Below are 18,450 nucleotides of genomic sequence, written 5' to 3' on the forward strand. Positions count from 1 at the left end.
GGTGTGGCAGCGCATGCCTGTAATCCCAGCTACTCAGGAGGCCGAGGCAGGAGAATTGCTTAGACCCAGGAGGCGGAGGTTGAAATGAGCCAGATTGTGCCACTGCACTAAAGCCCAGGTGACAGAACAAGACTCCGTCTCAAAAATAAATAAATAAATAAATAAATAAAAAATAAAAATAATAATCATTCCACATCTCAAAATGACTTAGAAATTTAAATGGAAAAATAAATAATTTGCTTGGGCAATAGTTTGGCTTTGGGAGAGTCCTCATCCAAAAATAACAAAATTTCCTTAATATTAGTACTGAAGAACTAATTACAGCTAACAGCTCATTTGCCAAGCAGTCAATTATTCAACAAATTTAGCCATCTACTGACAAACTGAAATTAGTATCAGAAATTCCATGTATTTTATTTGTAGGAAGGAGAGCCATTTTAAATTTTTCAAAAATTCATGGCATAATTTTAATAATCTTCCTTCTGTAGATTCCCTAACCTCAGGAAAAAAAAGAGAATAAATTAGAAGTTAGAAAAGGAAACTGTGGAAGACTGATACACTGGACATCTGTGGGAAGAGACAGAAACATAAGAAGAAAAAGAAAGGACGGATTTTTAAAAATTTTAAAAAGACTGCAAAGAGGATTGGGGCCAGTTGGTGCAGATTAAAAGACACCTTCTTCACAGACCTCAATCATGCACAGGCAGTAAGGGCATTACTACAACACAGAACAGTATAGTAGCTGATTTTGATAATGAATTCTCAGAAAATAATATGATTAAGCTTCAGTTCTTATTGAAAAGCAATTTACATACACAATTACAAACAATTGCAAATTTTAAGCATTCAGCTAAGATATGTACAAAAAAATTAATGAACATGAGATCAAGAAATATAAGCAGCAGTCACCATAAAGGCTTAGAACTAGTGACACTGAATTCTTTATTTAAAAAAATTTTTGAACACACAGTACCTCCTCTTCTCTTCTATTTTTAGGAAGAAGTTATAACAAGTTTAAATATCTCAATTCTGAAAAACAATAGGCTTTTAAAAAATAAGACTTGATTACCAGAAACAAGTAATATGTAGTTACATAACCATTTTCATATCACTACTCATTTCCATTATTTACCAATTCATCTTTGACGCAACTTGGAAACAATTAAGCAGTCACTAGACACCTGTTTTAGAATCTGAAGAAATTATTATCCACCACAGGAATCTAATGATATATATATTTGCATATATTTAAAATTTCATAAGGGAAAAAGTAGTAAACTATTCTAGTTACTTTATACCAAATATTGATATTCCTAATCAAAACAACAAGGATTAAGATCTTTCTCCAGATGAACTGTTGACTATATAGAAGCTATTTCCAGCACTTTCTTTTGGGGATTAAAAATGCTTTATTTCCCTGCTAACATGATAAATTATATATTACAAGTAAGTGCTTCAGAAGTGAATATTAATTCCTTAAGAGAACAACCATAAAATGTATTTTTTAAAAATTCTCTTAAAAACTGAAAACAATCCTTCTCTTTAAAACCTATGGCATTAATCCCTACTTGACCAAAAAAAAAAAAAAGGAAGGGCACCATGTTCATGATCTAAGCATGCATAAATAAGGAAGCAAATGTATCACTGTCTTAATAGAATTTGGCAAACCAGAAGAATGGCCTAAAAATAAATAAATAAATAAATAAAAAAAGAAAAGTGTACATTATCTTCTAAGTATGAAAGTCTAATTCTGTAGGCCAATGTAGCAAATAGTGCCCCACGAGGAAATGCAGGGAGGAGGCAAGTAGCATATCCCTATATACATTTTCTTGATATTCTGGTTGTCTTTCAACAATGCATTACAGAGAAATATTCTTGTTATTATTACAAGCCATTCATTAATTGCTCTGTAGAGCAATGACTCAGATAAATGTCTTACGACTTTTAATAATGTAACTAACATATAAATTAAATTTAAGTGCAAGGAGTTTTCAATGATTCCTAAATTTCAAGAGAGTGTTGTTAACCTGATTATGAATTTTAACTGTTTGTGCTCCTATATTTTAGGATATTTCACCTTATTTTCTTCTCTTTAAACTGTAAGATGTACCGAAATTATTTCATTTTCCTCTACTTTCCTCTGTTTCATTTTAGTTTATGGTATTTATATGTAGAGAGAGAGGTATGTTAAAATATTGTTATAAAAAACTCAATTGAGGCTATATATGACCTATTACTCTATAGTATAGCATTGTTAATCTTTGACCCAGTATATTAATTCCTTTGGTGAATAAATGTCACCGGTCATTTCTTTATAAAAGCATTTTAGTAAGAGAACCAGCAATATGGAGAGAGATTTCTCCCCAACCCCCAGAAAAAGATCAAGTCAAACGGTAGTGTAGAGCAGTTATGTAAAATATGAAAATACATAATTTACAGCTGCAATTTTCATATTAAAAGCAGTTTAAAACTATGAGTAATTCAAAGACTTTCTGTCTTGGTTAAACAAGTCAACTAATAAAACTGACAGAGATCACTGTGAGAATTTATATTTATCTAGTCAAGACAAAACAAAAATGTTTATAATTTTTTAAAAGTGGTAATTGTTAACTAGCGGTATATAAACAGTGTCCACAATTTGGTGGCTGGCCATGGTTTTAATTTTTTTTTTCAAGTTATTTCTATAGCAGACATATTTTCGAAGTCTACCCACCCCTGAGTTCAGCAATTATACTTTTAGAGTGTAAAATTATATGCCCTTAATTAACAACATGTACAAAGCTACAAAATGTCATCTATACAGATTAAAAACAATTTTAAAATATTTACCAATTATTGATTGAATGGTTTTACTGGGGTACATATTTCAAACCTTTCAGCCAACTGGCTTTTAGTTTTAAGCCCAAATTGATTCATATATTCACTGTAGGATATTTCAAAAAGAGTGCAACAATAAGGCATTAGTAAAAATAACACTGTAGTAGAAACAGAGTTTGCATATGTGAAAAGGTAATTTATAAAATACATTAATCACTTCTTAAAAAGAACTTAGTTGCAGTATCATTAACTCACATGGTACTGAGAATTGGACCTTTCAACAATTTTTTTTCTGTAGAAAATTTTATCTAACTGTAAGCAAAGTCTTTTCAACAACAACAAAACAAAACCCTCCAGGAAAAACTATATGGCTGTGTGAGACAAATAAGCAACCATTTGATAGTGATTTTTGCCTAAATTTTAAAATAAAAATGTCCACACTCTTTTGTTAAAACATTAAGCCTCTGTCAAAAATGTATTTCTTATTTTAGGGTACAGGATTAAAGGACAAGATGATACTTACAAGTAAAGAAAATTTACAAGAAAAAACTTAACAAAAGTTTTTCAATAAAAGTACTGTAACATTCAAACTTGACTTATAATAAAAGAAACAAGATTGCAAACAAAAATGTTTACGGGTTTTCCAAACATAAATAAATGAAATAGTGTTTAGGCAGTAGGGCTCATGCTGATGGCTAGCAGGAAGTGAACAGAGTGTAACCTACTTGGAAAAAATCTTTAATGTACAAATAACAAGCCCAAATTACGGACTGCAGCAATTTAATCATCACTGCCATTTTTCTTACTTCCGAAATAAAGCCTTGATTAAACCATTCATACCCTATATTACTCATACCTTTACTTCAGAGATTGAGGAACTATATACAACAAATGAATTTATTTTCACCATAGGGATAACATACTGTACCTCTCTGCCAATGTTACTTGAAAATCTTCCATGTCAAAACAACTTGACAGTAGATATAAACAATTCAATAAATACGCAATGATCTTTCATTACAGTCCTTTAAAGACGCATGTTAATTCATGCTGTTAACCTTAGGATCACAGTGCATAGAATCCAAATATAAACAGTTGGGGTGACTTTTAAAGTAATGTTGGATCCCTCTATTTATATTCCCACTATAACCGATAAGTTCATTTCATAGGCCCTATCATGCATCAATCATTGAGTGGCAGGAGTTAATGAAAACTTTTCCTGTTACAACGTCCATTGCCGGCAATGAACGTACCAAAACCGCCAAGGAAGTCATTGTTATTGCACTATACATAAGGACCTGGAGCTTTTCCAAAAGCTTAAAAAAATAAAAATAAAAAATGGAATTATATTTGACGTTTCCTGACACCTGCATTAATACTGTATGACTAATAAAAGCATGTCAGTTGCCTGGACTGAACCAGCGATCAACATGCGCCCAGAATGCACACAAGTAAAAATGCAGTAAAAGGAAGTAGTCTTCATTGCCTATAGGTCACTTCCAGTCAAAGGTTAAAGTTCAAAGACTGAATGATCAAAGTGCTCATTTTCTCAGTAGGACTATCTTCTGCTAGGAGGATGATAACAGTGGCATCAACAAGTATCATCTTTAAGAAAAGGAGAAAAAAGATAATTAAAAAGTCAAGCATGTATAAGTAAATTCTACAAGTTTGTTTAATGTAGAAATAATTTCAATTAGCAAGAAGTACACAGTTTACATGTCTGATCTGTCTCCCACAAACCTGTGAATACAAAGTGTAATCTGTGTTCAATTAATTATACAGTGATAAACAAATTAAGTTTTATTCTTTCAGAAAAATAGTTCACACAAACCTTAAAATGATATGTTATTAGTACATTCTATTTAAAATAATAAACTGATATGACATGTTAGTACATATTCAGGATGTATTAATCTTAAGAGAATTATTTTATGGGCAACAAGTTCACATTGTAATGAGATAGGAGGTAAACTCCTGATCAACAGTGCCATGCTATTTAACACAGAATAATACACAATTTGTCTTTAGACTGTGAAGGAAGTAACCTTTCTTTACCAATGAGATACAATCTCCAAATCAATAAATAGTTAAGATTAATTTCCCTTTAGAAAATAAGCTTTCAGGCCGGACATGGTGGCTCACACCTGTAATCCCAGCACTTTGGGAGGCCAAAGCAGGCAGATCACTTGAGGTCAGAAGTTTGAGACCAGCCTGGCCAACATGGTGAAATCCTCTCTCTACTAAAAATACGAAAATTAGCTGGGCATGGTGGTACACACCAATGGTCCCAGCTACTCAGGAGGCTGAGGCAAGGGAATTGCTTGAACCCGGGAGGCAGAGGTTGCAGTGACCCAAGACTGCGCCACTGCACTCCAGCCTGGGAGACAGAAGGAGGCTCTGTCTCAAAAAAAAAAAAAAAAAGGAAAGAAAATAAGCTTTCAGCAAGTATAGACACATATGCAAATAGGGTCATTATTTAATAATAACTTCTGGTAGTCTCAACACATATGTATGTAACACAGACAACTTTAGAATTCATTATTTATTTTATAAAATTTCACGAAACATATCTGAAACATTTATTCTGAGGACGTTATTCTTCAGAAGGAAGCTACATAAAGAAACTAAGACTGGTGGCCAAGAGTTGTGAAAGCACTCACGGGAAAAATTCTGAAATCCTAGCCAAAATATTTTACAAACTGTCTGATACAGTTTGGGTATCTGCCCCTTCAAATCTCATGCTGAAATGAGTGATCCCCCATGCTGGAGAGGGGCCTAATGGGGAGGTGTTTGGGTCATGGGGGCAGATCCCTCAGGAATGGTTTGGTGCCCTCCTTGCAGTCATTAGTTCACATGAGATCTGGCTGTTAAAGAGTCTAGGACCTCCTTCCTCTGTCTCTTGCTCCCTCTCTTGCCATGTGACTTGCCTGCTCTCCCTTCACCTTCTACCATGAGTAAAAGCTTCCTGAGGCCTCACCAGAAGCAGATGCTGGCACTATGCTTCTGTACAGTCTGCCAAACTATAAGCCAAATAAACTTCTCTTCTTATAAATTAGTCTCAGGTATTTCTTTAGAGCAACACAAAACATTAATACACTATCTCATGTTAGAATTGATATACTGCTAATTAAAAACCAGTAAAATCTGACTTCTAAGCTGGGTAAACTCAGAGTATTCCAAACAGAATGGAGTTTAAAAATAAATCATCCCTAATTCATTAGATGCCTTAAAATAAATAAGAATAGTATCTTTAAGAAAACAAGTAGTTTATATCCTGTAAGGTTCACTCACAATTTTCTTGGCAATGCAAAGTGGCTCACGCCTGTAATTCCAGCATTTTGGGAGGCTGAGGTGGATGAACTGCTTGAGCCCAGGAGTTCAAGACCAGCCTAGGCAATATGGCAAAATCTTGCCTCTAAAAAAATACAAAGATTAGCCTGGCATGGTAGTGCATGCCTGTAGTCCCAGCTACTTGGGAGGCTGAGGCTGAGGTGGGAGGATCGCTTGAGTCTCAAGAGGTTGAGGCTGCAGTGAGCCGTGATCCCTAGGCAACACCGTCTCCAAAAAAAAAAAGGGATGTTCTTTAAATTATTGTGGTACTTGGAACAGAGAACATATACTTGTTATGGATATAAAACAAACTTAGGAATATGAAGAAGTTCCTTAAAACATCACTTCTGCAATAGAGTAACAATAGGGTTGGTTCCTAAAACTAACACTAAAACTAATCATACTCAAATCTCTAAGCTAAAAGATGGCACTAAATTCTACCTAATATGTCAAACTACTGGGGATAAATTTTAAGGTGATACAAGATAACAATGCATACAATAAGAAAAGTGACAGATAAAATTCAATTTGAACATAATGTTATCTAGTTAACTACCAGTAAACTTGTATCTCCACATACCATCTTTGACAGGTGGTAGCATAAACGCATCTTTATTAGCTTGTTCATTTTAGTATAGTGGGTTTCTGTAGAATGTGCTACCAAAATGATTACGGTATCTTTGTGAAGCTATTTTCCATATCTCAATCCCTGTTATGATACTACCCACCTAGTTTTGAAAAAACAAACGATCTATAACAGCTAGATCCACAGGCACTTGCAGGATTATAAATCCATGATGGCTATATGTAATCAAGAGTGTATAAGCAAATTCTAAGTATAGATACAGGTATGAGCCAAAGTCACGGCCATCCTTTTTCTAAATAGCAGGCCATAACTGAGAAGCAAAAAACTTATCCATTAGTAGAAAGAACATAGTTTGCTAGCCAGAAGAAAGTATTATTGGATACCAGGACAGACTAACCTCCCCCAACCTAAATAAATAAATAAATGAGTAAACCCATTTTGGATCAAGACAAATACAGGCCAACAAAAGGTGGTAAAAGAATGGTGTATTTAATCTCTTGGCTAAAGTATTTATGACAAGATAATGGCTTAAAGAAAAATCTAGTATTAACCATTTATATTTTTCCTGGAACTTCAGAAGCCTTTACTAAAATTACACTTTCAAATATAACATACAAACTACCAGTTTCAAAGAGGTGACACCTACCATGGCTAACTTCACTGGGCTTCTGAGAAATGTAAATGAGAGAGAACTATATTAGAAGAAGGTCATTTAGTTTTCTCCTGAGAATAAAAACTATCATATAGTTTTCCAACTATCATGGAAACCCATCTCCTTGTATATCCCCAGAGACAGAAGACTAGAAAAAAAAGGAACACAGTAATATAGGTCAGTGGATATGAAGTGTATGCTACCTCCAAGAAAGAAAAAATACTTAGTTTTGTCTCTCAACAATTTAGGGAATTAAAATTTTCCTTTAATGAACTAATTGAAGAAATATTTCAAAGTAGGCAGACAACAGACTTGTTAATCAGCAGGAAACAGAAGCACAAACAGAGTAAAAGTTTAGACTCAGGAATTTAGTAAATGGTTTTTTAACTCCAAAAGGTAGTACAAATAAAAAAGTTCACAACACAGGTAAATCTATGGACAGCAACTATAAGGCAGGAAGAAAAGGAGTTTGATACTACTAGTCTGAGACAATGTTATGCTCCTGCCCTCTTGTAGTCTGTATACTGCTATAGAAATGTTCCACCTGAACAGAATCAGAATGCAGTCCATGGTTTTTAAAAACCAGTATTCCTCTACATCTCCCCCAAATTACAGACTCATTTTGTTGGATATGCCATCTAAACATTATGCCAATTCATTTCCTATGAGCCTAGGTCTCTGAAACCAACCTTCAACAGGAGCCTTAAGTTACATGGGGTGAACATCCCTAAATCCAAAATCTGAAACTTTTTAAGCATCAAAATGACACCAAAAGTGGAAAATTCCAGACCTGACCTCATGTGACAGGTCAGAGTTAAAACTCTGTTTCATGCAAAAAATTATTTAAAATGCTGTATAGGTCCAGTGTGGTGGCTCATGCCTGCCATCCCAGCACTTTGGGAGGCTGAGGCAGATTGCTTGAGTCCAGGAATTTGAGACCAATCTGGGCAACATAGTGAAATCCCACCTATACCTCCTGCAAAATATACAAAAATTAGCTAGGCATGGTGGTACATTGCCTGTAGTCCCAGCTACTTGGGACACTGAGGTGGGAGGATCACCAGAGCCCAGGAAGTTGAGGCTGCAGTGAGCCATGATCGCACCACTGCACTCCAGCCTAAGTGACAGAGATTCTGTCTCAAAAAAAAAAATGCAGTTTTGTATAAAATTACCCTCAGATTATGTGTTTAAGGTATATGTGAAACATACATAAATTTCATGTTTAGACTTGGCTCCCATCCCCAAGATAGCTCATTAGGTATATGTAAATATTTGAGGGAAAAAAAAGAAATCCAAAACACTTCTGGCACCAACCATTTCAAATAAGGGATATTCAACATATAGTTTATAACTAACCATTCAATTTTCTAACACTTTAAGGAGAATGGTTCCAGCCAGCCACAAATCTGTCCTCCCCTCTGTGGAAAGCAAATCATTTATGAAATTAAGTTGTATATGCCTGATACTGACCTCAGAAAACAAATGGACCATACAACTAATGGACTTTAGTTGGCTACCTCACTGAAATTATTTTTATGGTCTCACAAAGAGACACGTTCAAAAGATACTTTCTATCCTTCCCAAGAACAATTATCATGTCTGTTTTATGATATAGAACTTTGAGGCCTCAATCATTCATTTATTTGCGCATGGAACTGTAAGCAGATCTGTTTTCTAAGGAAGGTTCTAGCCCTGAATCATAAAAAAAATTCCTTAACCCATCTATATGCTGAGGTGAGTTGTCTATTTTGCATACCTATTTTGGTTAGGTTTCTTTATTTTTTTTTAACCCTATTCTCCCTGCTCAATTGATTATTCAAAGCATAAGAATCCCCTCCCACTCCCCAACTGCCTTAACTGGCAATGGCAATGAATAAATTTGCATTTCAAAGCAGGTATGACTTCAATTTCTTAGTGAACAGAAACCATAAAGGAATTTTGGAAAACACATTGATAGTCAACTTCAAGTAAGTAATAAAGAAATGTGCAGTCACTATCAATACAACTTTTTATTTAATATATCCAAAGACCTCTAAACACTAATGAGGTGACTTTTTACACGGTAATAAATCACTGTGTGGTAAGTAAGAACCTCCAAAGAAATAAATATAAGCTATGATGCATACAAAGACAATACTAGTGGGGTAAACTGATTGGCCTAATTCTTAAAGGATTCTAACTAATAATGTAGAAAACCACAAATTTAAGCTGAGAGAAGTCTCTTTCAAGAACTTTAACATTGGTATCTGGCAGCTCAGCTTTAGCATGTCAGCACAGTCCTCCTCTTATAAAACCAGGAAATGAAGTGAATTTCAGATTTGTTGTTTTTCATTAACTGTGACTCATCCTGCATCCAGTATCCAGAAAGTATATATATAGTCATTAATCTAAACCAAACCTCTCTTGCCTCTTTGCTTAGATCTGGCAAACACCGACTCACCTTGACCCAAGTATGTCGGGAAGCACCACACAGGACGACTGTGGAGCTTGAGACCTGAGGTATACAATTCCGCTTAGTTTCTAGAAACTGAAATGCTAAGTGTTTATAATTCTATAGAAATGTTTATCCAATTCTTAGTAAGCCTTTGTTCAGTTTCTGAACTTTCTGCCTAGCCTTGAAAGTCACATAAGGAAACTGGCCTGTTCTGTAATCCTTTGAAAATTAGATGATGCTAAGAAACATCAAGAGTCCATATGTCTTGGTAACTAGGTGTTATACTGGAACTAAGCAGTATAACACTTAGAGCTAAGCAGAAAAAGATACGCTGACTTGTGGAAAGTTCTAATAAAAAAATTAATGTTACGCTTTTTATAAGTGTATGATTATTTTTGATAAGATTACCCAAATTTACCTATAATGCCAGGACAAGCTATTATTCACATTGACTGTGACTGCTATTCTGATATATATATAGGAGAAGACAGCATGTGCTACACAGCTGAAATGCATTAAGTGAAGGAAAAAAAGTGAAGGAAAAGTTCAAAGAAGATTCTCTGTAGCCATCCTAGTTGGATGACAGAACAGTTGCTTTACCATCTCAATGTATAACAAATATTTCCATTCCTTGATTGTTATGAAACTCACTTTCAAAACAAAGTTGTTCCTTAAAGGGAGAATGGCGGAGGGGAATGATTCAAACATTCAGTGTTCAAGCAAGAGGAGAAAATTATTAAGAGAGAAGAACGGCCATCGCCAAGTCAATGAACAAAGGATATTTTAAACAGAATTATGTGTAAACGAAAAAAAAAGTTTTATGTACCCGGGATTGGGGACTGGACTAGAACAGTCATAATTCAGGAGAATAAGAATCCAGTGCCTTTTAAAAATAGCTCATTTGCATTGAGGGGAGAGGTGAAAGAGGAAGGGATAACTTTAATTTGATTTATTGGAAAAACAAATTACTGTATGAACTTCAGACTATTTTACATTATGTGAAAGGTTAATTTGGTTTGAAAGTCTATTTTTTTGGTACTTCTTGGCTTACTTGGAGATTATGTGTCTCCAAACTACATAAATAACATAAATATAACACCAATTATAGCTTCCCTTCTTTTCTCCAAGTCTTACAGCAAATATATATAATCTTCAAATCAAAACGCTAAAAAGTTACTACAAATTCAAACTGCTTACCATGATACCACCATTTTGTTTTCTTTGGATTCTTGTTACATGTTCGCACATAAAAAGAATTATCTGGTGGTCGTCTCTGAAACAAAAAATAATTTAAATAGGTAAGTCGAAAAACAGAAAAACTAAGAGGGTGACAGTTTTAATAAAAGCTTAAGCAAAATTAACAGAATGCATAAAAAACATATATCTAAAAGAATAAAAACTATAAATGTATTCCAGGAAATGTGTATGCTTAACACCTAAATTTAAAAAAGGAATAATAAGGGTGTTTGAGTGTGGTCCGTGTTAGGTTCCAGCCTGGCCAACATGGTGAAACCCAGTCTCTACTAAAAATACAAAAAAATTAGCTGGGCATGGTGGTGCGCGCCTATAATCCCAGCTACTTGGGAAGCTGAGGCAGAGAATTGATCGAACCCAGGAGGCAGAGGTTGCAGTGAGCCGAGATCGTGCCACTGCACTCCAGCCTGGCAAGAGAGTGAGACTCTTGTCTGAAAACCAACCAACCAACCAAACAAAAAAATTAAATTAATTATAAGGGGAATTAAGAAGGACTGATGAGAAAAGGCAAATTCACATAATTTAACATAAATGCACATAATTTAAACATAGCCGGGAGTGGTGGTGGGCACCTGTAATCTCAGGTACTTGGGAGGCTGGGGCAGGACAATCGCTTGAACCCAGAAGGTGGAGGTTGCAGTGAGCCGAGATGGTGCCACTGCACTCTAGCCTGGGTGACAGAGTAAGACTCCGTCTCAAAAAATAAATAAATAATAAAACAAAACAAAGGGCCAGGCGCAGTGGCTCACACCTGTAATCCCAGCACTTTGGGAGGCCCAAGCGGGCAGATCACTAGGTCAGGAGATCGAGACCATCCTGGCTAACACGCTGAAACCCTGTCTCTACTAAAAATACAAAAAAAAAAAAAAAAAAAAAAAAATTAACTGGGCGTGGTGGCGGGCGTTTGTAGTCCCAGCTAACTCGGGAGGCTGAGGCAGGAGAATGGCGTGCACCCGGGAGTCGGAGCTTGCAGTGAGCCGAGATTGCGTCACTGAACTCCAGCCTGGGCATCAGAACCAGACTCCATCTCAAAACAAACCAAAACAAAATCAAAAAAACAGAAAAGTCTACTAAACTAGATTTGTCTGGAGAAGTATAACAATGTACACACCTCCACAAAGAACTATATTTTTACTGTAATAGGATACCATCAAAGATAGACCAGAAGATTCAGTTTCCAAACAGTATTTAAGAGAAAAAACGGGAAAAATATATATCGGCATTTCTGCTGTAACTGGCCTTTCTGCTGAACATATGCCCTGACTAGAACAATATGAGAAATATATGGCAGTTCTGCAAGGGAGCTACCTCAGATAAAGCGATGCCAACAACACTGAAGACACATTATGGAAGACATTTTTCCTGAAATCTGTTGGATACTGACTAGAGAAAAGAAAATGTATACTCTCTACAAAGACTTGGAAACATCAAATTTATATTAAAGCTATATTAAAGTTTATAGACACTATGATAGCTATCTTTAAGTCTCCTTTATGCCTTTCAGAATCACTCCAATAACTTGATTATTTTCCTATCATTAAATATTTTATAGTGTATATGCAGAATTTATTTTCAGACTTAAATCTGCTTAGTTAAGCTAATGAAAATGAGAGATTAAGGGAATCCTTTCCTCTACCTGAGGCTAATGAAAATAAGTGAATTTGGTGTGACATCATTTAAGGAAAGTCTAACCAGAAAGCAATGGTGAGTAGGACTCTGTGATAGCAAGAAGGAAAACAGCTAGTCCATTTGGCATTTCTAAAACTCATATATGTAACTATCAGCCTAGTTGAGCCTCATAATGTTCTTATGTGTTAATATTAATAGTAATTTTATTTAACAAAAAGAAATATTAGAGCACAAGACATTTAAGGTATTTAAGTGTTCCAAGTTAATCTGTGCACACAATTTGAGAAAATTCCTAAAAAAATGAATATTACGAAATTAGATGCAAAAATGAATATTATAAAATTAGATGCCTGAGTACTTCAAGGAAGGGATAATTCTACAAAGTCAAATCTATGTTCATATGGAATTGGTATTACTAGAGCAAATAATTTCACAAACTCATTTTAGGTATGTATTGATTAGAACCCAAGAATCATCAGAAAAGTCTTCAAAAAATACATATTTAGAAAAAAGAAATACTCAATTCTATTTGCTTAAATCATTTATCTCCCTGACAAGTGATCAGGGAAATACAGTTCTTGGAAAAGAAACTATACAAAAGATGTCTTACAAAATTGTTTTAGGAATAGAATACAAACTGAAAAGTTTGAACAATGTAAGTATATTATAAAGGCATGCGAATAAAGTGAAATTTACTGAAAGGCCTGTGATCTCAGTATCAGAAATTATCTTTAATCCACTGCAATCTAATGGCATACTGGATTTAAATACCTTCAGCTTATGGAACCACTCCTGATTGTTTAAAAGGAAACTGGAATGAAAGAATTACGACTAAAATTCCACCTACGGTAAATTTTACCTAAGGTAAAATATTTTAATAGTAGTAGGATTAACAAAGTAAAGCCCATAGAACCATGTTCACTACAGAATAAAGTTTACCTGTTTTAATAGTAAAACGTGTAGGTAGGTATTTAAAATACTTTTCTTTTTTCTTTCTTTTTTTTTTTTGAGACAGATTCTTGCTCTGTTACCCAGTTTGGAGTGCAGTGGCATGATATCAGCTTACTGCAACTTCAGCCTCCTGGGATTAAGCAAGTCTTGTGCATCAGCCTCCCAAGTAGCTGGGACTACAGGCATGCGCCATCACACCCTGCTAATTTTTCTATTTTTAGTAGACAGGGTTTAGCCATTTTGCCTAGGCTGGTCTCAAATTCCTGGCCTCAAGTGCTCCACCCCTCTAGGCCTCCTAGAGTGCTAGGATTACAGGCACCTGGCCTAAAACACTTTTTAATGTTTCTTTGGAGCTAGATCCTCTCAATGCCAAAGCAAATTTTCCTCTTCATCTTTGTAACTTACCACTTAGCACAGCAAAAGTAGCACACACTGGGTACCTAGTAAATGTTTTTTGAATTTTATTGTATTTCATGGAAATCTTGATTTCCAGATTATCATCTTGATTAGACATATTATACAACTATTACAGTAAAAATATAGTTTATTACTGCTTTAAATGGAATAATTAGTCTTATACTAAGTATGCAAGAAACACTAGTAGCAGACAACTAGCATGTAAGGGGAATGGTGAGGGTTAGAGGAAGATGAAGGAAGTATACAGAATATAGTCATTCTCTAGTTTTTAATAATAAATCATTATACTGAAATGTAAAAATCTAGTCATGAGGCACATGCAAGACTATGTACAGATATCACTGACATTCATCTCTTAATAACTTTCTTACTAAATCCTGTCGTTACCATCTCACCTTTCTATAGTCTTTAAGCATAACAGGAACACAGAAGGCCTTGTACCCACAAACTGCTTTGCCCTACACATAAAAGTTTAAAACGTGTCTGTGTGTTGGGGCTGGGTAAGAGGAGAAAATGTAACAGCAATAAGCAACAAATGAGTAAAAAAAAAAAAAAAAAAAAAAAAAAACAATTTAACCCATTATTTCACATGCTGTGGCTTAGAGTGCTTCAGATTCTAAATAACCTATCATTTAAAAATGAACTATTATCTTAAAAGTTTTCCAAATACTAATTTACTAAAAATGACATTCAATTCAACTTGGAGAAAAGGGAAGAAAACTGTAAAACACAAAGAGCTCCCTAACCTCTGCCCTAGCTGTTTAAAACAGAATGCAAAAGGAAACCCTCATGGGGATTTAAGAGGGGTTTTAAAATGTAGAAATACATAAATGTTATGCTATACTAACCCTTTAGCAGGAATGACAAGAGGGTGAGAAGTGCACAGAGGATTCAGACACATTTAAAGGGTATCCTAAACTTATATATATATTTTTAAAATTTATTTTATTATTATTTTTTTGAGATGGAGCCTCGCTCTGTTGCCCAGGCTGGAGTGTAGTGGGGTGATCTTGGCTCACTGCAGTCTCCGCCTCTTGGGTTCAGGCGATTCTCCTACCTCAGTCTCCTGAGGAGATGGGATTACAGGCATACACCATCACACCCAGTTAATTTTTATATTTTTAGTAGAGACAAAGTTTCACCATGTTGGCCACGTTGGCCTCGAACTCCTGACCGCAGGTGATTCACCCGCCTAGGCCTCCCAAAGTGCTGGGATTACAGGTGTTGAGCCACCATGCCCAGCCTACATTTTAAATTTAATAAGTGATTTTTTTCTTTCTGTTTTTTTTTCCCCCCCATGTCCATTAGACATAGAATCTGTGGATTAATAAAGAAGAACAGGAAGAAACGTCCTGAAAATTCTACTGGTAAACTAGTCTTCCTCCTTCAACCTAATCATTAGGACAGGAAAGCTCTGGTTCCTGAAAAATTTCCTGAAACAGGTTGATAGGATGGGAGCTGGCAGAAGGGAGAAGGAAGCTATGATGCACTTTTCTGAGGCTTTCCATTGTGAAATCTACAAAAAGAACTTCTTGTACACATTTACCCTGTGCACACTTTTGGGAATAAAATCAGATTTAAGAACATACCGTACATTTCCTGTTTAAAAAAATATAAAACAGTAAATCTGGCTTCTACCCCATTCAACATGTAAAACTTCTATTTGGAATGAAAGGTATCAAAATAACTTTTGAATTTATTACTAAACATGAAATTCCTCATAATTTTAAAATAAAAAGCATTAAGTCCTTCCTCTAAATAAAAAGAATTACGTATTAAAATTGTTTATCTACTTAAACTGAAAGAAGAGATATTATCTGGAACAATTCTGAAAAGTCCTACCTTTTCCTTGCAGCTGGAAAGCATGCTAATAATGCTAAGACAAACTGATTGGACTGAGAGCGCTGGGGACCAGTCTTCTGTTAGAATGGATAAACAGATATGACCATTGCTATAAACATGAGGATGAACAGGAATATTTTCACCAGTAAACATGACCTAAGAGAGAATAACATTCCATTAAAACTCAAATATTCTCTATTACCAAAAACTAAAATATTCTCCATGTATAACAAGTATTGATTATAAAAAAAACCAAAAACCCACCAAAATCAGTGCCAGGAACATGATAAACAACTGCTTATTTGTTTACTCTCATTAACTCAGTAAGTATTGGTTTCACTGAATGAATAACCACTTAGTAGGGAAAAGTTGTTTTATTTCGGCTATTTTTGATAATTATCCTTAAAAATTCTAAACTACTATGTATTTTTCACTAGTGAAAGACAACTACATTTATAAGAATGATTTTTCAAATTCTCTTCATTGCTCTCTGCATATAAAAATCAAGTATGTTAAAATTCCAAACAAAAATATTCAATTTTGGGAAAATATGAATGACAGGTGGTAGGAACACTCCTACTACTACTACCTGTTAACAATGTTAGCTCTAAGGTGCATGTGGCAAAGGGAAATGATTGTTATACATTCCACCTTGTCTAAACTTACACATCCATTATGATGGGCACAAGTTACTAGCTGTTAATCAGTAAATACCTACGTGCCTAGACGAAAAATACAAAAGTTGACCAAGTCTCCCAATCTGCAGTTCTACTCTCCTTTTCTTTTTACTCAATTCTTCTAACACTACTTTTCCTTTCTCTATCTTGTCTCAGCGATGTTTTGAATGGTAATAAATCTATTATTTCATTCCTTTGCTCTAATAACTCAACAAATATCTTACAGTAGTTTTTCTTAAACTTATTTACCTAAGCAAATAGGCAGGAGAATAAATTCATGTATCCTGAGGAATCTGTAAGCATAGTCCAAAGTTGCTCAGAAAAGCAGACGTCTTATGTTTACACTGTGTACTGTATTTATTCTGCAGATTAGCAGTAATTCTTAATTCCTGACCTTGCCAAAAAAAAACAAAAAACAAAAAAAAAACAAAAAAAAACACATAGCTGGAATATCTGCTTAAAAATACAAATTCCAGTGTCCTACTTTCACAGATTCTGATTTGGTAAGTATAATGAGATTTTTATAGAACTCATCAGATATAAACCAATAATTCCTAAATCAGATTTACAGTATCTCTCTCAGCCCTGCAAAACACCTCATACCAAGTACAGCAGAATATCAGTAAGGAGAAATCTTACCTTAAGTTGTAGCAGAAACAATAAAAGATATACAATATTGCTTTAAGCATACCCTTTTTTCTCTTTATAGAGCAGAAAGAAGAACCAGTGAGGTAAATATGAATAGAATAAGGTATGCTATAGTTTAATATGGAATATGTTATATAGGAAATTACCATAAGCTAAGGTTTTATATATATTTTCAATATCTAGCTATGAATCTGATTTTGTTACAATTTTACAAAGATTTACATGTTAATAAAGCAGTCTTTCATATGAGTAGGAGTCTTCTAATGTTTCAGATATATCAACCTATGGGACATATTTCCTTGACTAAGACTAGATAAGACAGCAAAAAGCATTTTTTCCCCAAAGGAACGATTTTCCATACTTGCATGTATTTCTTTTCTTTAAATTCTGGACATCAACCCTCCATTCCCACTAATTAAAAAAAAAGCTAAAAAACAAAAGTAACGTCTCAAAATAAGAGAAATCAAGTCACTTACCCTACCTAACTGCAGAAAACTCCCTGAAAGGACTTTGACTTTGTAATGGCTATGCTCTAAGCATGCCATTTATCTCAATTACATCTATCGGTGCTAGTACCCTCTTAATTACTTTTTGCTAAAAAAAATATTGTTCTGTAAAAAAAAAAAAAAAACAACAAACAAACGCTTAAATGGTCTTATAGTTCCACACTGGAGCCTGTCCACAAGTGTTTTTTAGTGAAATTTTATTTTTAATAAATATGAACTATAGTTTATTACATCATATGCATCTGATATTCCCATGTGTTGTAGATGTACAGAATGGGAGTTAACAAATCTTACGGACATATGCCTTGGGGTATTCATTTTGCCATAAAAAGCCATTTGATAAGTAGGATATTTTCATTAAAACACAAGCAATACCCAAGAGTTTCTTCTTTGGCCACGATTATTTTTTTTAAAGATATTTTTCGGTGTGGCTCATGCCTGTAATCCCAGCACTTTGGGAGGCCGAGGTGGGTGGATCACCTGAGGTCAGGAGTTCGAGACCAGCCTGGCCAACATGGCGAAACCCCGTCTCTACTAAAAAATACAAAAAATTAGCTGGGAGTGGTGGCACGCACTTGTCATCCCAGCTATTTGGGAGGCTGAGGCAGGAGAATCCCTTGAACCTGGGAGGCAGAGGTGACAGTGAACTGAAATCACACCATTGTACTCCAGCCTGGGTGATAAGAGCGAAACTCCATCTTCAAAAA

At 34.8% G+C, this 18,450-nt stretch overlaps 1 protein-coding gene across 2 annotated transcripts in view; it reads right to left on the reverse strand.

Moving 5' to 3' along the window:
- Positions 1-924: 924 nt before the first annotated feature.
- UBE2W (ubiquitin conjugating enzyme E2 W) overlaps positions 925-18,450 on the reverse strand; it is a 74,298-nt gene continuing 56,772 nt past the window's right edge. For both annotated transcript variants that reach the window (XM_033202825.1, XM_033202826.1), the window contains 3 exons: positions 15,913-16,068; positions 11,017-11,092; positions 925-4,422 (listed from right to left, as the gene is read on the reverse strand). In XM_033202825.1, the coding sequence (XP_033058716.1) occupies positions 4,409-4,422; positions 11,017-11,092; positions 15,913-16,068 (246 nt within the window). In that variant the 3' untranslated portion in view covers positions 925-4,408. The remainder of the gene's footprint in view (positions 4,423-11,016; positions 11,093-15,912; positions 16,069-18,450) is intronic.

This window comes from Trachypithecus francoisi, unplaced genomic scaffold, assembly GCF_009764315.1.
Source record: "Trachypithecus francoisi isolate TF-2019V2 unplaced genomic scaffold, Tfra_2.0 Lachesis_group7, whole genome shotgun sequence".
In the NCBI taxonomy this organism is placed as follows: domain Eukaryota; kingdom Metazoa; phylum Chordata; class Mammalia; order Primates; family Cercopithecidae; genus Trachypithecus; species Trachypithecus francoisi.